Here is a 26,546-nt window from a genome sequence, read left to right on the forward strand (position 1 = left end):
CTGAGTAGCTGGGACCACAGGTGTGCACCCCCATCCTCAGCTAGTCTTTGTATTTTTTGTAGAGACTGGGGTTTGCCATGTTGCCCATGCTGGTCTGGAACTCCTGGCCTCAAGCTGTTTGGCCTCTAAGAGCACTGGGATTAGAGGTGTGAACCACTATGCCCAGCTGAGTCAATTTTTATACACGGCGTGAGGTCGGGGTCCAAATTCATTCTTTTTTTTTTTCTTTTTTTTGAGATGGAGTCTTGCTCTGTCGCCCAGGCTGGAGTGCAGTGGCACAATCTCGGCTCACTGCAAGCTCCGCCTCCTGGGTCCACACCATTCTTCTGCCTCAGCCTCTCGAGTAGCTGGGACTACAGGCGCCTGCCACCACACCTGGCTAAGTTTTTGTATTTTTAGTAGAGATGGGGTTTCACTGTGTTAGCCAGGATGGTCTCGGTCTCCTGACCTCGTGATCTGCCTGCCTCGGCCTCCCAAAGTGCTGGGATTACAGGCATGAGCCACTGCGCCCTGCCCCAACTTCATTCTTTTGCATGTGGTAGTCCAGTTGCCCCAGCAACATTGTTGGAGACCATTCTTTCACCATTGAAAGCTCTTCCTTACCAAATTCCTGGTCTATTCTTGTCGAATATCAATATACTGTAAAGGTAAGGGCTTATTTCTAGGTTCATAATTCAATTCCATTGATGTGTATGTCTGACTTTTTGCCAGTAACACACTGTTCTGATTATTGCAGCTGTGTATTAAGTTTTGAAATAGGGAAATGTTAGTCCTCCAGCTTTATCCTTCTTTTTCCAGGTTGTTGTGGAAATCTGAACCCTCTGAATTTCCTTATGAATTTTAGGATCAGCTTATCATTTTCGGCAACAAGAACAACAGCCAAGCAAGTAGAGATTTTACTTGGGGCTGCATTGGGTCAGTTTAGGTAGTGCTGTTGCCTGAATTAATAACAATTAGTATGTTAAGATGCTACCTCACCAAGGTGTTAGTGTTAGCAGGGGAGGCTTTTGGGAGATGCTGCTGTCATGAGGCCGAGTTTTCATGAATGAGATTAGTGCCTTAGAAAAGAGGCTTGGGAGAGACTCCTTCCCGTCACACGAGGACACAGCAAGAAGATGGCAGGCCGTGAGCCCGGAAACGAGAGCCTGGCCACACACCCAGTTTGCCAGCACCTTGGTCTTGGATTTCTGAGCCTGCAGAGCTTAAACAAATAAATTTCTGTTGGGTCTGTGCCACCCACAGGAAGGTAGTTTGGTATAGTAGCCTGAAAAGACAACGTCAGAGCACGTCATCCTGTCATCGTCTTCACGGTGTGGTCTCTCATCCTTCAACCTGGGGTGTCTTTCTATTTAATTGAAACTTCTTTAATTTATTTCAAGTATTTTTTGTAGTTTCATTGTACAAGCTTGAACTTCTTTTGATAAATTTATTTCTTTAGTATCATTTTTGGTTTGGAATTTTTATTTATTTATTTATTTAGATGGAGTCTCGCTCTGTTGCCCAGGCTGGAGTGCAGTGGCACAATCTCGGCTCACTGCAAGCTCCACCTCCCGGGTTCAAGTGATTATTCTGCCTCAGCCTCCTGAGTAACTGGGATTACAGGCATGCACCACCACACCTGGCTAATTTTTGTATTTTTAGTAGTGGCGGGGCTTCACCATGTTGGCCAGGCTGGTCTCAAACTCCTAACCTCTAGTGATCTGCCCGCCTTGGCCTTCCAAAGTGCTGGGATTATGGGAGTGAGCCGTTGTGCCCGGCCTGGAACTGTTCTTGAAATTTCATTTTTATATTCTTCATTGGTAGTTTATATAAACATGGCTCATTTTCTTTCTTTCTTTCTTTTTTTTTTTGAGATGGAGTCTTGCTCTGTCACCCAGGCTGGAGTGCAGTGGCGCGATCTTAGCTCACTGCAAGCTCTGCCTCTAAACATGGCTCATTTTCATATGTTGATCATACCTTGCCACGCTGCTGGACTCTTTTATCCCACATTGGGCCATGGCCGGCTGCCAGCGCTGCAGTCTTCCTGCTCAGAGCACATGGAGGGCCACACTGATGCCTGTGCTTGCTGGAGGCTCTTGAAATGATCATTTGGGAAGAATAAACTTATCTGCTTTATTGTGAAGAGAAATATCAATGTAGAGCATTTGTACTGTATAAACGAAGTTTTTAAAAGGGTTAGTTTTATAATATTATGGAAATACTTAGAAAATATAATTTTAGCCCATTGTCCAACCGCTGTCCATTTGATTACCCTCACTTAGCTGCGCGTTTTGTGTATTCTCACGCACACGTTTGTATTTGTCATGGGTGATGAATTTGCTTCTGCGTTCTCCTTGGTTGGTGTCATACCACTGCATGGACAGCAGGTGTGTAAAGGTCTGTGTCATCCACTGAGTCCATCCTGACTGAACTGGTCACATCCGTGGATGGCCGTGGTGACCTATTCTGAGCTCTGATCTGCTATTGTGGATGTCTTTGTACAAGAGGAAGTGAGTGTCCTGATGGGAGTGGTGCGCTGCTGCAGGAGTGACTGACTGACTGTTCTCCATTCCCCAGGAGTGACTGACTGTTCTCCATTCCCCAGGAGTGACTGACTAACTGCTTGTTCTCCATTCCCCAGGAGTGACTGACTGACTGCTTGTTCTCCATTCCCCAGGAGTGACTGACTGTAACTGCTTGTTCTCCATTCCCCAGGAGTGACTGACTGACTGCTTGTTCTCCATTCCCCAGGAGTGACTGACTGTAACTGCCTGTTCTCCATTCCCCAGGAGTGACTGACTGACTGCTTGTTCTCCATTCCCCAGGAGTGACTGACTGTAACTGCCTGTTCTCCATTCCCCAGGAGTGACTGACTGTAACTGCTTGTTCTCCATTCCCCAGGAGTGACTGACTGACTGCTTGTTCTCCATTCCCCAGGAGTGACTGACTGTAACTGCTTGTTCTCCATTCCCCAGGAGTGACTGACTGACTGCTTGTTCTCCATTCCCCAGGAGTGACTGACTGTAACTGCCTGTTCTCCATTCCCCAGGAGTGACTGACTGACTGACTGCTTGTTCTCCATTCCCCAGGAGTGACTGACTGACTGCTTGTTCTCCATTCCCCAGGAGTGACTGACTGTAACTGCCTGTTCTCCATTCCCCAGGAGTGACTAACTGACTGCTTGTTCTCCATTCCCATTTTTACACTGGAAAGGACTTTGTTTTCAATTACAAAAGAAGTCTGTTTGTTTAATCTAATTGTGGAAAAATATCAAACATTACAAATAAAGCTACAGTTTTCTTTGGTCACTGGATCCCACCTCCTCCTCAGAAATATGTTGTATTGTGAGTTTGGTATGTGTCCTTTGGGAGTATTTTTGTGTGTGTCCATATATAATTGAGCTGTTTGCTATTGTTTTTGTGTTGAGCTGTACGCTATTGTTTTTGTGAGTATGTACTTTTTAACATAATGAAATTGCACTCTATGTATTGGTTGACATTTTTTTCACTTTTAAAAAATGGACATGGCCGGGTGCGCTGGCTCACGCCGGTAATCCCAGCACTTTGGGAGGCGGAGGCAGGTGGATCATGAGGTCAGGAGTTCGAGACCAGCCTGACTAACATGGTGAAACCCCATCTCTACTAAAAATACAAAAATTAGCTGGGTGCAGTGGTGCACGCCTGTAATCCCAGCTACTGAGGAGGCTGAGGCAAGAGATTCACTTGAACCTGGGAGACAGAGGTTGCAGTGGGCTGATACTGAGCCACTGCATTCCAGTTTGGGTGACAAAGCAAGATTCCATCTCAGAAGAAAAAGAAAAAAGGACAGATAGCGATGTACACATTTTTTTGCATACCTATGATTGTCGTTTGACGTGTGAATAAAGAGCTGAGGAGGGTGAGAGAGATAAGCTGCATAGATATCTGGGAGGAAGGGGCTCCAGGTGGGAATGACTGCAATTGTGGGGGCCAGATCCTGGACAGGTGCCCACCATGTTGGCTGCTGTGCCTGGCGTGGAGCAGACGTGTGGAGATGAGGCCGAGGAGCTCTGGTCAGCCGTGGTGAACAGAAGCAGTGCACGTGCAGGCTCTTGGAAAGAACTTGCTTTTATTCTGAGCAAGATGGGAAGCCACTAGAATGTTTGAAACAGAGGAACAGAGGACTGGTGCGTGATCTGACTTACATTTTAATGGGATTTACTATGTTAAGACTCAAGGTGACGTGGGGAAGACTGCACAAAAGATCAGATGGCCAGCGCTGCTGGTGTGAGAGGCGATGGGATTTCTCATGTATTTTGAAGGCGGAGACTAGATTTGCCGATGGACGTCATGTAGAATTTGGAAGTGAGGAATGCAGGGTGACTTACTCTTGTGTATTTGCTTTTCTATTTCACAGTATTTCAGAGAGCTCTTTCCATGTCAGTACATAGAGATCAACTTTGTGGGCTGTTGCGTAATAATTAGACACCAGGAGGCTGAGCTCAGCGGCCCATGCTGTCATCCCAGCACTTTGAGAGGCCGAGGTGGGAAGATCGCTTGAGCCCAGGAGTTCAAGACTCTGCAGTGAGCTGTGATTGCCTCACGGCACTCCCGCCTGGGTGACAGTGAGACCCTGTCTCAAAAAAAAAAAAAAAAAAGTGATAGACTAGGTATCGAGGAATATATCTTGTTTCTTGTTTGTTTTATTTTTTTCCAAGATGGAGTCTCGCTCTGTCACCCAGGCTGCAGCGCAGTGGCGCAGTCTTGGCTCACTGCAACCTCTGCCTCCCGGGTTCAGGCGATTCTCCTGCCTCAGCCTCTCAGGTAGCTGGGACTACAGGCAAGCACCACCACACCCAGCTAATTTTTGTATTCTTAGTAGAGACGCGGCTTCACCATGTTGGCCAGGCTGGTCTCGAACTCTTGACCTCGTGATCTGCCTGCTTTGGCCTCCCAAAGTGCTGGGATGACAGGCGTGAGCCACCGCGCCTGGCCCTCTCCTTTAAACATTCCCATGTTGGTGGTCATCGTGATGATCACTTGTGTGTGTTGCTGGTACAAATAGCACTGCTGGTTTAAACAGCATCGTATATTCTTCCACGTGTACATGTCCAAGAATGTTTCTAGATAAGCACCATGAAGTTAAGGTGCTGGGTCATACAGAGAGGACTCATTTAAACTTGTTTTAAAATTGTGACAAAATATACGTACATCAAATTCACCATCTTAACCATTTTCAAGTATAAAGCTCGGTATTGTTAAGTGTATTCACATTTTGCCACTGTTGCCACCAGCCAGCTCCGGAACTTCACCATTTCAGGCTGAAGCTCTGTCTCCATTAAATGTCAAGTCTCCATTCCTCCCTCCCCTCAGCCCTCGGAACCGACCTTTCTACTTCGTGTCTCTGACTTGGACTATCTAGGGACCTTACACAAGTGGACCATGCAGTGTTTGTCTTTCTGTGCCTGGCTCATTTCTTATAGCAGAAGGTCCTCAAGGTTCATCTGTGTTGCAGGATGTGTCTGAATTTCCTTCCTTTTTAAAGCTGAATAATATGTACATATATATATGTATATATTCTTTTTTTTAATTTTTTTTTTTTTTGTAGAGACAGGATTTCTCTTTGTTGCCCAGGCTGGTTGCGAATTCTTGAGCTCAAGTGATCTGCCCGCCTCAGCCTCCCAAAGTGCTGAGATTCCAGGCGTGAGCCACCGTGCCCGGCGGTAATGTTCTGTTGTATGAACGGACCGCGTTGTGTTTCTCCGTTAGCGGATGTCCGTTGTGTGAACGGACCGCGTTGTGTTTCCCCGTTAGGGGATGTCCGTTGTGTGAACGGACCGCGTTGTGTTTCCCCGTTAGGGGATGTCCGTTGTGTGAACGGACCGCGTTGTGTTTCCCCGTTAGGGGATGTCCGTTGTGTGAACGGACCGCGTTGTGTTTCCTGTTTCCCCGTTAGTGGATGTCCGTTGATGGACGCTTGGTTGCTTCCACCCCTTGGGTATTGCAAGTAATGCTGTTGTGAACATGGTGTGTAAATGTCTCTTTGAGACCCTGCTTTCAGTTGCGAGGTCATATGATAATTCTATTTTTGATGTTTTAAGGAACCGCCATACTGTTTCCCATGGCAACCGCACCATTTTGCATTCTCACTAGCAGCACGCGAGGGTTGCAGCTTCTCCATGTCCTTGCCAGCACTTGTAAGGGTCCATCTCTTTGATGACAGTCTCTCGTGGGTGTGGAGCGGCATCTCGTGCTTGGTGCACTTGCCTGGCTCTTGGCTCCCACCCTCACGCCAAGTGCCCTGTCTCCCCAGGGCAGGGACCGGGCCCTGTGTTGACTGGCCCTGGTTCTTTCATTTCCTTCCTCTTTTCATACAGGAGCTGTTGAGATTGTTCTCTTTCCCTGAAATATAAATGAAGTGCGTTGACTAAAAATTCACGGGATATTCCTGATTCTGTTGAAGTGCAAACCAGGCAGAACTAATGAGAAGGGTGATGTGTGTAAGAATTTGGAAATGGTATAAGATGAGAATCATACACAACCCCAGCCAGTATCGGGCCAGGTTCCAGAACACCGCTGGGGAAGGGGCTCCCGCAGCGCTGGCGAAGAGCGTTTAGGTGCACCTGGTCTCTGTGCTCCACAATGCCTTTGGTAAGCAGAAACCTCACGTGTCCCTCCCGGTGTCTGTTCCACCTGTGGGTGTTCCACATGGCGTGTTGTCACCAGGTGGTGCTTTGCTTTGCTTTCTTTTCTTTTCCTTTTCTCTTCTCTTCTCTCTTCTCTTCTCTTTGAGACAGAGCCTCACTCCGTCGCCCAGGCTGGAGTGCAGTGGCGCAATCTCGGCTCACTGCAACCTCCGCCTCTTGGGTTCAAGCAGTTCTCCTGCCTCAGCCTCCCGAGTAGCTGGGATTGCAGGCGCCCGCCACCACACCCGGCTGGTGTTTGTGTTTTTAGTGGAGACGGGGTTTCGCTGTGTTGGCCAGGCTGATCTCGAACTCCTGACCTCGGGTGATCTACCTGCCTCGGTCTCCCAAAGTTCTGGGATTACAGGCGTGAACCACCGCGCCCGGCCTCAGATGGTGTTTTTCAATCAACTTTTTCTTTTTACTTAGGAGTCTGTAAAACTGTAAAAAGTGAGAAAACTCTCTTAGACGTTGGTGTCTTCCATGTGTGGGAGGAACTAGATGGTCTGCGCTCTGGTCAGGAGCACGTCGCATGCTGTGTGTTGGATGGCAGTGAGCAGTGCTCAGGTGCGCGCTCCAGCCCTGGTGAAGCCGCCCTGCTCGCTGCCGGGTGTGGCAGCGCCAAGGAAGAGGCCTGGGCGGGAGCTGGCTTCAGAGCCGGCTGAGGAGGGGTGAACACATGCAGGCAGTGGTAGGGCGTCTTTCGGAAAAAAGGGACAGTCGGAAGCCTGAGGGTCCGGGGTGGATGTGGCCAGAAGGATTGTCCTTGGGATCAGCTGGACTGCGCCTCTGCCTGCCTCACCTGGGGGCTTTGGAGCCTTTAGCGAATGGGCACAGCAGAGGTTTTCAGCATGGCAATGACAAGACTTTGGAAAAGAAAAGTGTAGTGGGTGGATGGAAAGAGCAGGTTAATTGTTACACTCTCGCAGGGGAGATGGGCTGAGGGCTGGAGCCACAGCGTGGAGTTGGCGTCACACCGTGAGGCCGGGATCAGGAGACTGGCCTTGTTTTTGAACAGTTCAAGTTAGGGGGTGTCTAACAAGCACTGGTTGATGTCTTCCATATGGCAGATATTAAACACTTTAATTTTATATTTAAGTATATTGAATAATATTGGAGCTGATAATCAATTCAGAACTTAGGCATCACCCACAGTCCTGAGGGTCCTGCAGCCTCCACATAGCCTGCTAAATTGGTTTTGTAGTTAGTTGTTCCCATTTTACTGCAGAGGAAACGGGCACAGAGAGGTTAAGAAACCAAGGTTACATATCTCATTAATGACAGAGCTGGGATTCAAATCTAACCAGTCTGATGTCAAGCGTTACCTGTCACCCACCACGCAGTGGTGTAGGACGCTGGTCGATACCCACCAGGCAGTGGTGTAGGACGCTGGTCGATACCCACCAGGCAGTGGTGTAGGACGCTGGTCGATACCCACCACGCAGTGGTGTAGGACGCTGGTCGATACCCACCAGGCAGTGGTGTAGGACGCTGGTCGATACCCACCACGCAGTGGTGTAGGACGCTGGTCGATACCCACCACGCAGTGGTGTAGGACGCTGGTCGATACCCACCACGCAGTGGTGTAGGACGCTGGTCGATACCCACCACGCAGTGGTGTAGGATGCTGGTCATTACCCACCACGCAGTGGCACAGGATGCTGGCCGATCCCCACCACATAGTGGCACAGGACGCTGGCTGATAATTGTCAAGGTTGTGCTGCGCCGGCTCCCTTCCTTTTCTTCCTGTGTTTCCCGTTTGTTGTTGCTTAAATGTCTTGAAGCACCTACTAGGTGTTGTGAGATTCTCACCCGTAAATCCTTAAGATGTATCTTTAAAAATATAGACATTAAAAACAAGGTCACAATGCCGTTTTCACACCTAACAGAATTAACAGCACTTTACCGGCGTCATCTCATCACTTTCAGCTTTCGCCCAGTTATTTGAAAATGTCATTTGATGGTGGCTTTGTTCAAATCAGGGTGTTAACACAGTCTGCTCTGTGCACTTGGTTATGTTTAAGATCAGGCCTAGAACAGTTCCTTCCCTTTCCTGCAGGCCGCCAGTGGTCTTGTAGAGAGGCCACATTCTCAATCCCATTACTGATTTGTTTAAGGGCAAATGTATGAGCCATGTGGAGGCATGTTGCCCATTTTAAGGTGTAAGAAGTGACCTCAGTTGGGCGCGGTGGCTCACGCCTGTAATTCCAGCACTGTGGGAGGCCGAGGCGGGCGGATCACCTGAGGTTAGGAAATCGAGGCCATCCTGGCCAACACGGAGAAACCCCATCTCTACTAAAAATACAAAAATTAGCTGGGTGTGGTGGGGCACACCTGTAATTCCAGCTACTCAGGAGGCTGAGGCAGGAGAATCGGTTGAACCTGGGAGGCAGAGGTTGTGGTGAGCCAAGATCGCGCCACTGCACTGCAGCCTGGGCAACAGAATGAGACTGTCTCAAAAAAAAAAAAGAAGTGACATCATACTGAGCACTTCTGCCATCTCTAGGATCGTTTTACATTATGTGGCATTTGATTGAAACGGAGGAAGAACTAGATCTTTAGGGTGGAACTGAGCTTCCTGGTTTTATGGGGCCTGTGGTGTGGCTGAGTGCGGCGGGGGCCTGGGACTGGAGGAGGCGCACAGCTGAGGCTGGCTCTGGGCCCTTCTTCCTGCCTGTGAGGCAGTCTTGTTGGTCAGCAGCCTTGTGGTTTCTGACCGTGAATTTTCATCTTAATTTGCTCCATATTAAACGCAGGGAAAGAGTAGATGTTTTCCAGTTTCACTCGGGCAGGTAGAGGCTGTAAGTCTCCACAGGGCTGTGCTCTGAACCGTGTGCCAGTCAGCAGCCCAGCCACAGTGGAGACGCACCCAGCACACAGGAGGGAGCTGTTAGCACAGGAGGCTGGCGAGCAAGTGACCAGGCACAAGGCCCCAGGGTGCCCTCGACCTGGCGAATCTCCTGGAAGGCAGGCCGTCAGCTCGGCAGGCCCAGGAACTCGGTGTTGCAGGTAAACCAGATTGTTGCAATTGTACTCTCAGTCTCAAAGGAGACGATAGATAAACTAGAGCATCAGCTATTAGTGGCGGTAAGAAAGGCAAGTAGCCGTCTCCAGCTTGAGTGCCCTTAGAGCAGATACCCTCTGGCCTCACACTCGCCAGTTACGTCAAGGCACCCTTTCTGGTCATGGCTACTTTGTGGTTTTGGACCTGAAAGGCTCTAAAGAGACAGGTTTTGGCTGGTGGGAATTTGGAGTTGTGGTGGTTTTTGCAGGCAGGTGCTCACCCCTGTGCACCTGCATTGCCGGCCACCCGGCCCCACGTGCTTCCGCTCGGTACGTGTTTCTTCTGTAGGGAGCATTAGCCTGCTCACGTTCCTGGTCTGCTGATCTTCTCTGTTGGTCCAGTTCCATGAGGGTAGAGACCACAGCCATGGAGCCCAGGCCTTGGTGGCAAGTGAGCCCCAGTGCTTGGGTTGCTGTTAGATCTGTGTGTTGGGCCTGTGCTGGGAGCACGGATAGGGCCCTGGAGCTGGGGTTTGCCCTGACCCCTGCTGGCAAGGGGAAGAAGGGCAGCATCAAGAGCTTTGCTTTCCTTGTCTCTCGCCACAGACTGCACCACCCTGAAACTCGGCAGCTGAAACAACAGTAGTCATGTGTCACTCCTTTCAGGGGACAGGAATTCAGATGGCACAGAGGAGGTGACTTTCTTTTGGTCCGTGAGTCTAGGGTCTCAGCTGGAAGACTCGAATATGGGGGTGTTGTTAGTGTGGGCTGCGTCCTTTCACGTCTGGTGGCCAGTGCTAGTTAGTGGGTTGTTGGCTAGGGCACCCACGTGTGACCTCCCAGGTGGCGTGGGCCCCTCACACGCAGTGGCTGGGCCGCACAGAGCAAGCAAGCAAGGCAGAGCTGCGTTGAGGCCACAGTCTGTGTCATGGGCTGCCACTTCTGCCACATACTTTAGTTCCAGGCAGTTAGGTCCACCCAGGCAAAGGAGAGGGGTACCGACCCACCTCTCGATGGAGGAGTCTCGGCGTGCTGCCGGAGTCTCGGCGTGCTGCCGGAGTCTCGGCGTGCTGCCGGAGTCTCGGCGTGCTGCTGGAGTCTCGGCGTGCTGCTGGAGGCACGTGAGGGACTGGCAGGTGTTTGCACTGGTTTTGCCATCTTTGGACAAATGCCGTAGTTGAAAGAACTAGACAAAGGCAACAGTAGGGACGGAGCCACCTTCGATTTTCTTTCTTTGCAGAGAGGCTCAATTAAGGGTTAAGCAGCAGATGGAAAGGGAATCTGTTCTGATATTTTAAAGTCCCTTAAATGTAATTTCTGGGACTACTTTGGATATTAATTGTTTCTTCCAAATTTAGGAACCAACTCTCCTTTTTCTGCCAAGGGAAAAAACAAAAAGACAAAAGAGGGAAAAGAAAATCTCTCAGATATTGAAAGGATTCATTCTTTTTCTCTCCACCCCTTTTGATAATTAGCTGGTGAAATTGGTATGTGGAAAATGGTTTAAAATTAGGGGGCGGGTAGAGAGCGCTCTTCATCTCATGAGTTTCCTGGACCGAAGTTGCTTCCCATCCTGGAGAAGCCATTTGGCATTGAAAGTTCTTTCTTGCTGTTGTTACCGTTCCCAAGGAGAAGATGAGTCTCCCTTCCAGATCCTGGGCTTTCCTAAAGCAGAAAGGAGCAAATGGCAGATTGGAATGTGACATTTTTCTTCCTTTTAGAATAAAAAAGTCTCCACTGTTAGGATGGCAATCTTTTGTGTTGGCAGATTGAGAAGGCAATCTTTTGTGCCGGTTGTTGTGAAATGACGTTTTTAAATGTTGATAGCGTGTAGGATAGCCCAGCGGACCAGGGTATTTTCTTGTGGGGAAAAGGAATTTCCTTCTTATAGTCCCCCCAGGTGGTGAAAGGCAAACACCAGGTTCAGCTGTAGGATCATGAAGATACGTTTAAAGAGGCTGCACAAGGACGTTTCCTTCCATTTTCTTAATGTCTTGCCGTCATGGGGGTGTCTTTAAAGCTCGGTTAGATAGTACGTGAAAGTTGACACACCCTCCCAAAACCCAGATGGCGGGTGGAAGTGTGCAGAGGCCACGCTGGGAAGGATACCAGGTCAGTTCCGTGGGAGGATGCCTGCGGCTTCCTTCTTTGCCTTCTGAGCTTGCGTGGTTCTCACTTGCAGTCGTGCCTTCTGGTGCCTCTGACCCAGAGGCACAGGTCTGCAGAGCAGACCTCAGAGCTGGCCCTGTGAAAACAGTGCAGAGGCCGGGTGTGTGCGCGGCTCAGAAAACAGTGCAGAGGCTGGGTGCGGGGGCCCACGCCTGTGATCCCAGCACTCTGGGAGGCTGAGGCAGGCGGATCACTTGAGGTCAGGAGTTAGAGATCAACCTGGCCAATGTGGTAAAACCCTGCCTCTACTAAAAGTACAAAAATTAGCTGGGCATGGTGGCACACACCTGTTAATCCCAGCTACTTGGGAGACTGAGGCAGGAGAATCGTGTGAACCTGGGAGGCGGAGGTTGCAGTGAGCCAAGATGGTGCCACTGCATGCCAGCCTGGACAACAGAGGTTGTCTGTTTCAAAACAAACAAAACCAGTGCAGAGTCTGAGATCCATGTGCCTGATTGTTGTAGCACTTGACCTCCGTGTTTCTGTGGGGGTCTCTGGTTCCAGGGCAGGCGCTCCTGGAGCACGTTTGCCCTGAGGGAGATCCCGCTCTGCCCACTGGGGTCGGCCGACCCGGCCTTGTGCTCACTGCACACGGGGTCGTACAGTTTACCCAGCATACTGTGTGAAGATTTTTTTGAAGCAGTTTTAAATTTCTGGTAACTTTAAAGATTTTTCTTGGCCGGGCGTGGTGGCTCAAGCCTGTAATCCCAGCACTTTGGGAGGCCGAGACAGGTGGATCACGAGGTCAGGAGATCGAGACCATCCTGGCTAACACGGTGAAACCCCGTCTCTACTAAAAAATACAAAAAACTAGCCGGGCGAGGTGGCGGGCGCCTGTAGTCCCAGCTACTCGGGAGGCTGAGGCAGGAGAATGGCGTGAACCCAGGAGGCGGAGCTTGCAGTGAGCCAAGATCCGTCCACTGCACTCCAGCCTGGGCGACACAGCGAGACTCCGTCTCAAAAAAAAAAAAAAAAAAAAAAAAAGATTTTTCTTTTAGCCTCATATAGAAGGATACTTTTTGTGGTTAAAATCTTACTGTTGAGATTAGAAATTTTTCCTTTGGATCATTTATATTGTATTTGGTAAGTCAGAGTGAATATGTTGATAGAATATTCATTTCCAGAGTAGTTTCTATGGTTGCATCCTTGTAAAATAAAGCCAGATTACAAGAAGTCTTCAGTAATTTGTCTAGTCTAACAAAGAACAAAGCTCTCTGGAAAATGAGCAGAAGAACCCTGAGATAAGACGAATATTTTCTGCCTGTTAAGTTTTCCGTTCAGATGATTGTATCCATACAGCTCCTTTTCTGTAGTTTGACTTTCTGCGTAAAATGTGATTGCACATTCTGGTCCACTGCAGGATGGCAGTGTTGTGAGGGCGGTGTGGCTCACGGAGGCCTCACTCCCTGGCTTTGGCTCCAGCCTCCTGGTAGCGTGCAGAGACACAGTGTGGGAATGGAGGCCACTGCCACAGGCGCTGAGGATGATCGTTGTTTTTGGTTTGTCGGCAAAACGTGGACACGTTTTGTCTTACCAGCGTGTTGTGGAAAAGCAGGGATTGCCGTGGAAACTCCAAACTTTGGGAAAATAAATGATCGCTTCTGAGGTAACTGATGTAGACGTATTATTGTAGACATGGTAAACTACCTTATTCACCTTCACCTCCTGGTGGTATTGACTGGGTGGGTTGTAAAATGCCATTGTTTGCACTGTCTTTGGTAAACATGAAGGATCAGATGTCATCTCTTTAGTGGGTGAGAACGTCTCTGGAAGAACATTAAAGTTGCCTAATGCCAGGTATCACTGAAAGGATTTTTAAAGCTAGTGAGCAGGTTGCCAGGTTGTTCAAAGGTAGAGTAGGCAGGGAGGTGACTGGCTTTCCCCAGGGCCCAGATGGAGATGGGCAGGGGTCCTTCCTGCCAGCCTGGAGCCTTAGATGCACCCTCAGTCCATTTCAGGGTCAGCCGGGGCCTAGGTGTACCGGCAGCCACGAAGCCACTGAGTCTTTTGTTCCTGACGTGCTAGTGGCCAGGGTCGCCTCTGTTCTGCCGTCAACACAGTTCCATTGGTTCTTTTTCCTGTCTCTTTAAAATTTAAATCTATAATATTTTTATGGGCTTGTCTTTGAATAATTTTTAACAGAGATTATCCGAAATATGTCTAGTCCTTATTTGTCTTTGAATTTTAGGAATCTTATAAAGGGCAGTGTCTCAGTTTCTAGGATCTTTCCCCCACTAGACATTGTTTATTTAAAAAAAAGAAGTCAGTAGCTTGGTAGAAATTGATGGGCAGGAGGCCACGCACTGGGAGCCTCACCTGCAGGGTGCGGGTGCGCCTTGTGCTTCCCTGTGGGGGACAGTGCCTCACCCCTCAGGTGGGCTGGTGGTGCGGGTGCTGGTAGGAGCCTCCCACAGGAGCAGGCAGTTGAACCCCGAAGGCGCGCTGCCGTCTTTTCTGGGAACGTGATGCTGAGCTCTTCGCGAAAGTTTAATAATTTATCCTGTATGTATAATAGAAATTGTTTTTTAAAAAAGCATCTAACATCAAATGTAGTACAATTAAGGTTAACTGTATTATGGCATTATATTGGATGCATGGTTATTTCATATTAAATGACAGTGGAGAAGTATCTACTTGTAGACGAAAAATAATATTGTCCTGTCAGCCGCAAGAATGAAATTCATTCAGTTAAAAATGTTGGGCTAGGCACGGTGGCTCACACCTGTAATCCCAGCCCTTTGGGAGACTGAAGCGGGTGGATCACTCGAGGTCAGGAGTTTGAGACCCGTCTGGCCGATGTGGTGAAACCCCATCTCTACTAAAAATACAAAAATTAGCCAGGCTCTAATTGATGTGCGCCTGTAATCCCAGCTACTTGGGAGGCTGAGGCAGGAGAATCTCTTGAGCCCAGGAGGCGGGATTGCGCCCCTGCACTCCAGCCTGGGTGACAGAGCAAGACTTGGTCTCAAAAAAAAAAAAAAAAAAAAAAGGAAAAGAAAAAGAAAATAAAATGTTGACCTGGTAGAGTGGTACATGCCTGTAGTCCCACCTATTGGAAGGCTGAAGTGGGAAGATCTCCTGAGCCCAGGAGTTGGAGGTTGCAGTGAGCTGTGGTTGCACCACTGCACTCCAGCCCGGGTGACAGAATGAGACCCTGTTTCTACAAATGAATGAATAGCAAGTGTGTATATGCTGCCTTTGTTTTTCCTACGGATTATGTTAAGTTGTGATTATTGCATGCTTATTTTATGATTACATTTAGAGGAAGAGACATACAAATAAAGTGATAGTGTTGTAAAAACTTGAAGCTTTTTATTTTAATCATGAAGAAAATCTCAGTTATGTAAATGTATATCATCATGTGGAATAAAAAGCTTACTGTCTTCTGTGTTGCTAAAGAGAATTTGTGAGGTCACTAGCATGAACATAGCTACACACCAATATTTACCTAAAGAATATATTTATCTTATGGACTTGGCATGTGAGTAGTTCTCCTATCCCTCTATCCCCTTTGGGTCTTATCTGAGCTGTGAACGTAACTGGGTGTCTCACGTCACGACAGCCTGTAGTGCCAGCCTCCAGGAGCTGCTCGCGTACTTGGCCTCCACATCCCTCATGGGGATCCCGCACAGGGTCTGAGTTCTGCTTCACTGTCTGGGGAACCTTTTCCCCTTCAGTTTTTGTGTCTATCTGAACCCACCAATTAACATTTAAGGAAAAAACTTCACAAAGTGGGGAATATTCCTTTTTTCTCCAGCCACATCGGTGCCTTGGACAAGATATTAAAGGGGGCATTTGGAAGAAGAGAATGTTTTCTAGAAGGATGGTGGAGTCTAGCTCGAGCATGTCAAGTGTGTGCTGAGGTGGGCCTCATTAGTCCGCTGTTCTGCTTTTCTCAAAAGGCTTGATTTGTTGCTGTCGTGACCCATTTTGATTGTGGTTTGGGTAGGTTTTGCACCCCTACCAAGCCACCCCACCCTCCCTACCATAGCATTTCATCGCTTGACACTTAGATACTGTTCTAACTAGGATTTTGTTATAGGCTGTGGCATTGATGAGAATCTGGGTGGGTCCGTGAAGGAACTGTTCCTGTGATCAATTCTGGCTTTACAAGTCGTAGCTCTAGTTTTACTGTAAAAATGCCAGGTTTCCGGGTGTATTGGCTCATTCTCACATTGCTATAAAGACATACCCGAGGCTGGGTAGTTTATATGGAAAAGAGGTTTAATTGGCTTATGGTTCTGTGGGCAGGCTGTATAGGTTTCTGCTTCTGGGGAGGCCTCAAGAAACTTAAAATCGGCTGGGCACGGTGGCTCAAGCCTGTAATCCCAGCACTTTGGGAGGCCGAGACGGACGGATCACGAGGTCAGGAGATCGAGACCATCCTGGCTAACCCGGTGAAACCCCATCTCTACTAAAAAATACAAAAAACTAGCCGGGCGAGGTGGCGGGCGCCTGTAGTCCCAGCTACTCGGGAGGCTGAGGCAGGAGAATGGCGTAAACCTGGGAGGCGGAGCTTGCAGTGAGCTGAGATCCGGCCACTGCACTCCAGCCTGGGCGACAGAGTGAGACTCCGTCTCAAAAAAAAAAAAAAAAGAAACTTAAAATCATGGCAGAAGGCCTAGGAGAAGCATATTTTCACATGGCCGGCAGGAGAGAGAAAGCGTGAAGGGAGAAGTGCTGCACACTTTCCAACAACCAGGTCTCATGAGAACTCACGCATGAGAACAGCAAGGGGGAGGTCCACCCCCATGATCCAGTCAGCTCCTACCAGGCCCCTCCCCCAGCACTGAGGATTACAGTTCAGCATGAGATTTGGGTGGGGACACAGAGCCAAACCAGGTAATTTTGCCCCTGACCACTCCCAAATCTCATGTCCTTCTCACATTCTGTTTTTTTGACGGAGTCTCACTCTGGTCACCTAGGCTGGAGTGCAGTGGAGCTCACTGCAACCTCCGCCAGGCTCAAGTGATTCTGCTGCCTCAACCTCCTGAGTAGCTGGGATCACAGGCGTGCGCCACCACGATGTATAGATTTCCATACATCCTGTGAAATCTAGGTGGAGGCTCCCAAGCCTCAACTCTTGCCCTGTGTGCCACCCGCTGGGTTAGCACCATGTAGAAGCCTTGGTAGCTGCCGGCTTGCACCCTTAGGTCAGTGTCCTGAGACGTATCTGGGGTGCTTTCAGCCACCACTGGAGCTGAAGTGGCTGTGATGCTGGACACCATGTACTGAGGTTGCACAGAGCAGCAGGGCCCTGGGCCTGGCCCACAAAACCATTCTTCTTTCTTAGGCCTCCAGGCCTGTGATGGGAGGGGCTGCTGCAGAGGTCTCCGAGGCATTTTCCCCATTGTCTTGGCTATTAACATTCAGCTCCTCATGGAAATTTCTGTAGCTGGCTTGAACTCCTTCCCTGAAAAACGGGCTTTTTTTCCTACTACATGGTCGGGCTGCAAAATTTCCACACTTTTATGCCGTGCTTCCCTTTTAAATATAAGTTCCAGTTTCAGATACTGTCTTCGTGCATGCACATGAGTGATACTGTTAGAAGCAGCCAGGCCACATCTTGACTGCTTTGCTACTTAGCAATCTCTTCCACCACATACCCTAAATCATCTCTCTCAAGTTCAAAGTTCCACAGGTCCCTAGAGCAGGGGCACAGCACCGCCTGTCTCTTTGCTGAAGCGAGAGCGACCTTTACTCCAGTTCCGAATAGGTTCCTCATCTCCGTCTGAGACCTCCTCAGCCTGGACTTCATTGTCCATATCACTATCAGCATTTTGGTCAAAACCATTCAAAAAGCCTGTAGGAAGTTCCAAACTTCCCGTCTTCTTCTGAGCCCTTCAGACTGTTCGAACTTCTGCCCATTACCCAGTTCAAAGCTGCTTCGGTATCTTTATAGCAATGCCTCACTTCTCTAGTGCCAATTTTCTTTATTAGTCTGTTCTCACACTGCTATAAAGACATACCTAAGACTGGGTAATTTATAAAGAAAAGGGGTTTGATCGGCTCATGGTTCCTTGGACTGTATAGGCTTCTGCTTCTAGGGAGGCCTCAGGAAACTTACAGTCATGGTGGGAGGGCAAAGGGGAAGCAAGCACATCTTACCTGACCCTCAGGATGAAGAGAGCGCAAAGGAGGAAGTGCCACACACTTTCCAACAACCAGATCTTGTGAGATCTATCACGAAAACAGCAAGGGGGACGTCTGCCCCCGTGGTCCAGTCACCTCCTGTCATGCCCCTCCCCCAGTATTTGGGATTACAGTTCAACATGAGATTTTGGTGGGGACACAGAGCCAAACCATATCACTATGTGTCTGTAAACAGTGAGGTTATGATATGACGTCAGCTCCGCAGCCTGTAGGGAAATGTGGGGGAGGGAGGAGCTCACCGAGCTCGGGACTTGGAGGGAAGGACTGGGCCACTTGGTTCTCATAAACAAGCAGGACCAAGACTGGAGGCTTCTGGCCTTGCCCTGGTCGTAGATTCTGAGGATTTTCTGTTGGTTTTAATTTAAAAAAATAAGGACATTTAAGATAGTGGTTTTTTTTTTTTTTAAATGGTATTTAAGAAGAACAGAGTTTTAGGACTAAAATGAGTTCTGTATTTTTATTCAGAGAGGAGTATCCTTGGGTACATCCCTTGGCCGTTTGTCTTGGTCCTTCAGTTTGCAAGAATCTTCATTATTGCTGCTTGGTGTCCTCTCTTTACTTTCATCCTTTTATCTTTTTATTTAGGATTTTGTATTTAAAAAGCCCTTAAATTGAAAGAAGCATCAGAATTCCTGGAAATCCCAGTCTCTGGGAGGGAATTTACCTTCCTCCTTCCTTCCCTCCCTCCTTTCCTTCCTGCCTTCTTTCTTTTCTTCCCTTTCCTTTCTTTCTTCCTCTCTTTCCTTCCCTCCCTCCTTTCTTTGTTCCTTCCTTCCTTTTATTTCTTTCCTCCTTTCCTTCCCTTCTTTCTCCCCTCCCTCCCTCCCTTTTCTATTTTTTCTTCTTTTGACAGGGTCTTCCTCTGTTGCCCAGGCTGGAGTGCAGTGGTCCAACCACGGCTCCCTGCAGTCTCGACCTCCTGGGTTCAAGGGAACCTCCCACCTCAGCCTCCCAAGTAGCTGGGACTACAGGTGTGTGCCACCACCTCTGGCTAATTTTTGAAAGTTGTTTGTAGAGATGGGGTCTCACTGTTTTGTCTAGGCTGTTCTCGAACTCCTGGGCTCAAGCAGTCCTCCAGCCTTGACCTCTCAAAATGCTGGGATTACAGGCATGAGCCAGTGCTCCGGCCTGGGAGTTCATTTAACTTGAGTTTGGAAGTCAGACATGAAATCTCCTGAAAGTTCTTGAGTTTGGGCAAATGTACTGAGGATAAGAAGAACCTTCAAGGAGCTGGGTTTTTCTGGACTTGTCGTAATGTGATTTTTAAGTGGCCAGAACTGAAGCCAGTGTTTCGGAGTTGGAATGTGTGCATGCTTCCTGTTCATGCTTTGCACACACTAGTTTTGTTCTCTTACCCGCCATCCTGGTGTCTACTCTACATTGTGCACAAATTGTGACACTAAAAACACAAGGTCTGTTGCTCAGGTGGAAATGGACTGGTCGTTTTGCTGGGCGGGCGCAGAGGTCGGGCTGGCTCTGTGGATAGCAGGTGCAACCCACGTGGAAGGGGAGGAGGGTCTCCTGACTGAGCGAGAAGCCCCAGGTCTGCTGTCCTCCCCGGGTAGGTTTGGAGTAGGCACTGCACTCTGTCTCTTGTTGCTGTGAGGTTGGGGGATGGCCCTAGAGGGCCATGGGATCTTGGGGCCCTAGAGGCCTGTGGCAGTCTTGGGGCTGTGGGGTCTGGACCAGCCCTGCCCTGGCACCTGTACTGACCAAGAGAGGCCCACGGTCCCCTCCTCTCCTCATGGCTCTGGAGCTCCTGTCAACCTCTGAAAAGTGAGTTGCAATGCCTCCTACTCCTGGACTTCCGAATTGCGAGGTGGGGAAGGTCCAGGCCATTCTTCCTGGGGTGGACCTGGACCCCTGACCTCTGCCTGGGCTCCTCTGCCTTGTGGGTGGGGGGGAGCGTCACTAGGGGCGTGGCATCATCAGGGGTGGGGCTGGGCTCTGCCAGTCAAGGCACACGGGGCCATGGCAGGGCAGGGCGCATGGAGCTGGCCTGGCCTGGGCGTCGGTGGGATCCTGGGCCGTCTGGGGGAGTTGCAGGTTGGGGCTCCTGGGGGAAATGCAGATGATTTTTTTCTGGAATTTCCTGGCCACGCTTCCTGGACTGGGCGGAGCTTCTGCGGTGCGGGGTCTGAGTCCCTGCGGCTTGCTCTCTCCCGCTAGGTGGATGTTGTCAGTGGAAAGGTCTCGATTTAGGATACATAAAACACAGTTTTGTTTTAACTAATTCATTTCGTTTTGCTTAGATCAAGGAGAAGGAATAATGTGCTAGGCTGAATGATTGAGATGAGACAGCATTTCTGTCACTGTTACGAATAGGAGCTCTTCCTCTCCTTTTAAATTTATTTTTGACACGGAGTCTCGCTGTGTCACCCAGATTAGAGTGCAGTGGTGCGATCTTGGCTCACTGCAACCTCCGCCTCCCGGGTTCAAGCGATTCTCCTGCCTCAGCCTCCCGAGTAGCTGGGATTACAGGCGCCCGCCACCGCGCCCGGATAATTTTTATATTTTTAGTAGAGCTAGGGTTTTGCCATGTTGGTCTCGAACTCCTGACCTTGTGATCCACCCGCCTCGGCCTCCCAAAGTGCTGAGATTGCAGGCATGAGCCAGCGCACCCAGCCTGTCATTTACATTTGTATTGTAAACTAATTTGTTCTTAATCGGGAGGTTTCATAAACTCCTAGAATCCATCAGCCCTAAGGAGACTTGGCAGCACTGCTCCCAGGGCTGTTCTCCGAAGCCAGCCTGTGATGCTTCAGCCCCGAGGGGCAGCCCCTGGGCCACAGAAGCAGCATCCCTTGCTAGGAGAAAATCTTCCCAAGCCTCCTGGAAGTCAGGAGAGGCCGTGGTTCTGGAGGAGAGGGTGGAGCCGCTGCCTTGCAGAACCTGCTCTATCTGCTTCTGCCGGGCCTCCCTCCTCCTCCTCGGTGTCCCCTTTTCCTTTCACCTCTGCTCTGGGCCGTCCTCAGCTGTCCCTTAATGGAAGGGAGCACTGGGGATGCTACCGACCAGCCAGAGGCATCTGTGCTGTGTTTCTGGACCTAACACTGGTGTGAGGACTGGCTTGTTGGTCAGCGCTTGTCAGAGGATTCCTGAGTGCAGTTGAATTGGACACACAGCAGAATAGTGGATAATTCTAGATATTATTTGGTAGTGTGTTACATAGCATTCTTAAACATTTTTTCAAAAGATTACACAACTTAATTTCATGGGTAGGATTTGTGGCTGGTGGTGGTGATGAGGACTGTGAGATGGAGTGGGGTTTGGCAGGTGCCTTCAGGAGGGGACAGCATGTGAGGGCCACAGCTCATGCCCGAAAATGTCTGTAGACCCCGGCGGCTCCACGAGGTCTGCCTGCCGTGCTCCACGAGGTCTGCCTGCCGTGCTCCACGAGGTCTGCCTGCCGTGCTCCACGAGGTCTGCCTGCCTTGCTCCACCCGGGCTCATCTCAGGCCAGGAGACCTTGTCGGCAGAGCCGTGCCGTGGCAGGCAGGTGTCTTTGGTGGGCCTCAAGGCCCTAGTCTTAAAAGTATTGAGGGCCCCAGAGGGCTCTTGTTAATTGGGCTGTATCTAATGATAGATACTGTAAAAGAAATGAAAACTGAAAAGTTAAAAATCACATAATTTTAAAAAAATAATAAACACATAGCATTTTATTTACATGTTAGGGAAAACAGCAGTGTCTATGAAAAGTACTTTTTCTGAATGAAAAAACTCAGTTGGGTGGCATTGTTTTCTATGTTGGTCCATCTCTGTCACGTCTGGCTAATCCAAGAGACAGCTGGATTTAAAATCGGCTTCTGCACCCAGCCTGAGGTGATACTGTCTGATAGAAAATCTGGCCTTACGTAGACTGTGGTTGGTAAGGGAGAAGTATTTCGATATCTTTTCAGATAATTGCAGCTGTTCTGCTTTGATATGGCACCAAGACTCAACGAGGTGAAACTGTGCCCGTGGCCTTCTTCCTCTATGGCGTGAAAGCCCGTCTTGATGCATCTTTTGCCTGTGCGTGATTTTGAATATTAGGCACTGGGTGTTTGGGGAATGTTGGCTCACCTTGTTATGAAGATCTTCCCCATGTTGACATGTTTTATTATATGGTATCAAAAATCGTAGTCACTAATGATACCTTTCATGTAATAAGAAAAGTCATAACTACGGGAAACTTTCAAACTCGTAGGGACGGATACACATTTACGTCTGTTTCGAAAATTCAAAAGGTAGAGTTTTAACACTGGCAACAGATACTACTGGTTGTTTTCTTTGAGGCTCACTCTGTTTTGTGGAAATGTCTGCCAGATATCCAGGCCTGAGTGGCAGGTCCAGGTCTGAGTGGCATATCCAGGTCTGAGTGGCATATACAGGCCTGAGTGGCATGTCCAGTCCTGAGTGCATGTCCAGGCCTGAATGGCAGGTCCAGATCTGAGTGGCATGTCCAGTCCTGAGTGGCATGTCCAGGCCTGAGTGGCATGTCCAGGCCTGAGTGGCATATCCAAGTCTGAGTAGCATAGATTTTGCCAGTTGTTCTTTTAAGTGAAGATGCTCTATGAGTGAGGAAAGCTTCCGGTTCCACCCAGCCATTGCGCCTGGCCTGCTGCCTGCCCCCTTCCTCTGATGTAGAACACTGGAGAGCTGTGCTCAGAGGCCACCATCTCACTGCCTCATCCAGGGCATTCTCAGGCGAGCCCCCCAAGTGCCTAGTGGTCAAGAGTTCAGGTGCTGGTATACATTTTGGTGTCCTGACCTGGTCGATGCTAAGGGGCTGATACCCCCGCTTGGGTACCGTCTGTGCAAATATCAACACAGTGAAAAAGAAAATTGAGGTCCTAGTATTATTATGAAAATAGGTTTGACCTCCTGGACTCCTGGAAGGATTGCAGGGGTCCCCGGAGAACTCCTGTTGGGGTAGGTGTGAAGAGTGCAGGCTGAGCTGGCTGGCATACAGCTGTGATGGACCAGGAAAGGTAGCGTGCCCTGCATGTTCGAGGGCTGGCACGAGCAGCTTGGCTGCCTGGCCCCAGCTTGGCAGTGGGAGATCGGGGGTGGGAGGTGGATACCTGGGCCTCCCTGCCTTACTGTGATGGGGCGGGCTGTGCACCGTTGCTAAGACCAGCTCCTGCGGAAGGTGATGCAGTTAAGTCAGGTGTTACCAAGTCAGCCCGGAGGCCCCCAGGTCAGGGATCTGAGCCCTGAAAAGCAGTAGCCACATCTGGGCACAGGTAGGGGCTGGCCTGGTGTCTGCTTTGTGGGGAGGAGGCATCTGTTGAGAGGCTTTGTTTTTTTTTTTTTTTTTTTTTTTTTTTTTTTTGAGACGGAGTCTTGCTCTGCCACCCAGGCTGGGGTGCAGTGGCCGGATCTCAGCTCACTGCAAGCTCCGCCTCCCAGGTTTACGCCATTCTCCTGCCTCAGCCTCCCGAGTAGCTGGGACTACAGGCGCCCGCCACCTCACCCGGCTAGTTTTTTGTATTTTTTAGTAGAGACGGGGTTTCACCGTGTTAGCCAGGATGGTCTCGATCTCCTGACCTCGTGATCCGCCCGTCTCGGCCTCCCAAAGTGCTGGGATTACAGGCTTGAGCCACTGCGCCCAGCCGAGGCTTTGTTGTTGACGCATTTTCTCATCCAGACGCTGGACACCCAGGGTTTTGCAACCTCTTATACTTTTTACTTGTTGATAGTCAAAGATGGAAACAGGGCATGGTTGGCCTCCTGCAGCTGTCTGACTGGCTGCTCCTGGTGACCCTGGGCAGGTCTCTGCATCTCCTCGTCTGGTCGTGGACTCCTGGAGCCCCAGGTGTGCCTCGCTCACTTGTTGCTGTTTTATCTGCCCCCGAGGCTTCCTGCCCACTTCCAGCTTCCGGTGGACTCAGCAGAGGGGTTTCTCCAGTATCACATCACCAGGCTGGGGTGTCAGCCTGACAGTTCCCACTTGCAGTCTGGCCTCTCAGACTGCCCAGAGCAGTCAGCAGCCCTCTTCCAAAGCCCCCAGCTGTGGGCGGGGCGTTGGCAGATTCCCTGCCGTCTCCTCATGGACTCCGTGGCCCTGCTTCTGCGTCAGGAGGGGCCTGGCTAGGAGTGTTTTTTGTGTTTATGTTCACTTCTCCAACCAGACTCTTAAGCTTCTTGGAGGCAAGGATTTTTTTGTTAAAAAAAAAAATTACGTCCAAGTACCACCCAAGTGCTTGGGTGGTACCTCTCATCCCAGGACTTTGGGAGGCCGAGGCGGGCAGATCACTTGAGACCAGGAGTTTGAGACCAGCCAGGCCAACATGGCGAAACCCCCATCTCTATTGAAAACACAAAAATTAGCCGGGCGTGGTGGCGGGCGCCTGTAGTCCCAGCTACTTGGGTGGCTGAGGCCTGAGAATCGCTTGAACTGTGGAAGCAGAGGTTGCAGTGAGCCGAGATCACGCCACTGTACTCCAGCCTGGACAAGAGAGTGAACTCTGTCTCAACAACAAAAAAAAATTTAAGAGGCCTTGTATAATATACAACTCTACATAGTAGATGCTCAATCTCAAACATTTAGTGATTTAAGTTTCCTACTGAATTTTCTTGATTTATTTCTATAATTTTTTGTAGGAGGTTGGACATTTGAAATATGTGAGTTATTGTCAGCAGCAGAATGCATTTTGAAATAAATTGTAACATTCCTGTAACAGAGCCAAAATAGTTCAGATATCTAATTATGTAAATAATACACGAATGTGTTCTTACTGTTAAAAAACTGTCTCCAAAAATAGAAATACAGGAGAAGTTTCCCTGGGCTGTATTCTGAATGTCAGTTCTTCTGGAGGCGACTGTAGCCAGCTGGCAGGAGGAGTGACTGTCCAGCAGCTCATAGTGAATGTTGTCACGAAGATTTTTTGACTTTTTCCAAATGATGTCCATTTGGAAAAGCGGCCTCCCGCTGAACCCGGCTGACGTCTGTTGTTTCTCTCTAACAGGCAGTTCCGGCGAGGGGGGAGCCTCAGCAGGATTGCTGTGTGAAAACCGAGCTGCTGGGAGAAGGTGAGGGCGGTGTGCACCGAGGGACAGGAGCAGCGCCTCCCTCCAGACTAGAAAACCTGCTGTTCTTCCTCTCTTATTTGTCCCCATCTTCTGACTTTCTTTGCTTTACCTAGGTTTATGTTGTAGTTTCTAATATATCCCATTCCTACATAGACACAGTTGCACAGACACACACAAAAGCTCTGCCGGAAAAGGAACACATTTGTCAAAGTATGAAAAGCAAAAATCCTGCATATCCTTGTCTTAAAGTACACCCAGAAAGTTAAAAGTGAGTGGCCACACAAATGTTTATAGCAGCATTGTTCACGTCACCAAAAACCGGAGACACTCCAGCGTCCTCAGTTGATAAGGAGCTGGATGAACAGATTGTGGTGCATCCACACAGTGGGACAGCGGTCAGCAGCCCAGAAGAGCACACAGCGTGACTCACGCCGCACCGTGGATGAAGCTTGTGCACGGTTTGTTAAGTGAAGGAGGCCAGACCCAAAGGGCCAAAACTGCATGACTCCAATTTTATGGCAGAGACTTGGAGAACAGCAGTGGTCACCAGGAGGTGGAGGGAGCGGTATGGAAGCAAGTGTCTGCAGAGAGGCAGGGTGAGGGGAGGTAGGAGGAGGGGAGTTGGGGTGAGGGGAGTTGGCGGGGCTGCACCCCTCTGTCAGGCGTGGTGCACACGTGAGTCTTCAGGGTTCGTCTTCAGGGTTCGGATGTTGTTGTAGAGCCTGCACCACCGAGAGCGCCCCCAGGAAATGAGGGCACGTGGCGCCAGACGCGCTGTGCTGTCCACAGTGAAGGGAGAGCGGTGTTCGGCTGGACCCATGAGGCTGGCGGCTGTGGGAGCAGCTCCGGCACAGGACTTGCCTAAGGCTCTCCCAGCTGGAGGCTGCACCTCTCCAGACAGCGAGCAAGGCCTGGCCCCTCATGGACTGTGGGCTGTGGCCCCTGCCGTGTCCTTTCACCGTAGACGGCCTCTCTGTGCCTGTGGGTGCTTGTCCACCCACCGGCTGTGCACTGCTCTGACCGCTGCCTGCCTCTGACGCCACTCCCAGCCGACCCTCCAGGGTGGCCCCCACCTCCCGTGCCATCCACCTCTTGCAGCCTGACTGGGTGTTTTCTTCCTGTTCTTTGGCCCCTTCCTGTTGCCGTCCTTTCTGTTCTTTGAACTGTTTCTTCTGTTGGCTCCAGTGCCCTCCTGCTCTTCCCTCTTCTCTCCCTGGTCACACCTCCTTTGGCCTTTCTAGTGGAACTTGTTTCCTACATGACACCAGATGCCACAGGCACCAGGTTATTCCATTACCCTTTAGGCTCTGCCTGTGCCCTGTTTCCTTACCCACTGCCGCTGAGCCACGGCCTGATGCACCCTGGGGGAACTGCTGGACCCCCACAGTGGCTGCCCCATCTTGCTTTCCCTGCAGCAGTTGTGAAGGGCTCCAGGTTCTCCACGTCCTCGCCACCATTTCTTAGTGTCTGTGGCTGTCCTGGCAGGTGTGAAGTGGCATCTCTTTGTGGTTTTGGTTTGCGTTTTCCTGACGGCCAGTGATGTTGAGCATCATTTCATGTGCTTATT

General features: G+C 49.8%; 2 protein-coding genes across 8 annotated transcripts in view; one reads left to right on the forward strand and one right to left on the reverse strand.

Moving 5' to 3' along the window:
• DPH7 (diphthamide biosynthesis 7) overlaps window positions 1–26,546 on the reverse strand; it is an 807,287-nt gene that overhangs the window by 138,634 nt on the left and 642,107 nt on the right. The window lies entirely within an intron of this gene.
• The window catches only part of EHMT1 (euchromatic histone lysine methyltransferase 1), a 230,524-nt gene that overhangs the window by 75,065 nt on the left and 128,913 nt on the right, over window positions 1–26,546 (forward strand). For 6 of the 7 annotated variants that reach the window (XM_050759722.1, XM_050759726.1, XM_050759723.1 and 3 more), the window contains exon 2: window positions 24,916–24,979. The exons of the other annotated variant lie outside the window; for it this stretch is intronic. In XM_050759722.1, the coding sequence (XP_050615679.1) occupies window positions 24,916–24,979 (64 nt within the window). The remainder of the gene's footprint in view (window positions 1–24,915; window positions 24,980–26,546) is intronic. 7 annotated transcript variants of the gene reach the window in all.

The sequence above is a fragment of the Macaca thibetana genome, chromosome 15, assembly GCF_024542745.1.
Source record: "Macaca thibetana thibetana isolate TM-01 chromosome 15, ASM2454274v1, whole genome shotgun sequence".
NCBI classification, from domain to species: Eukaryota; Metazoa; Chordata; class Mammalia; order Primates; family Cercopithecidae; genus Macaca; species Macaca thibetana.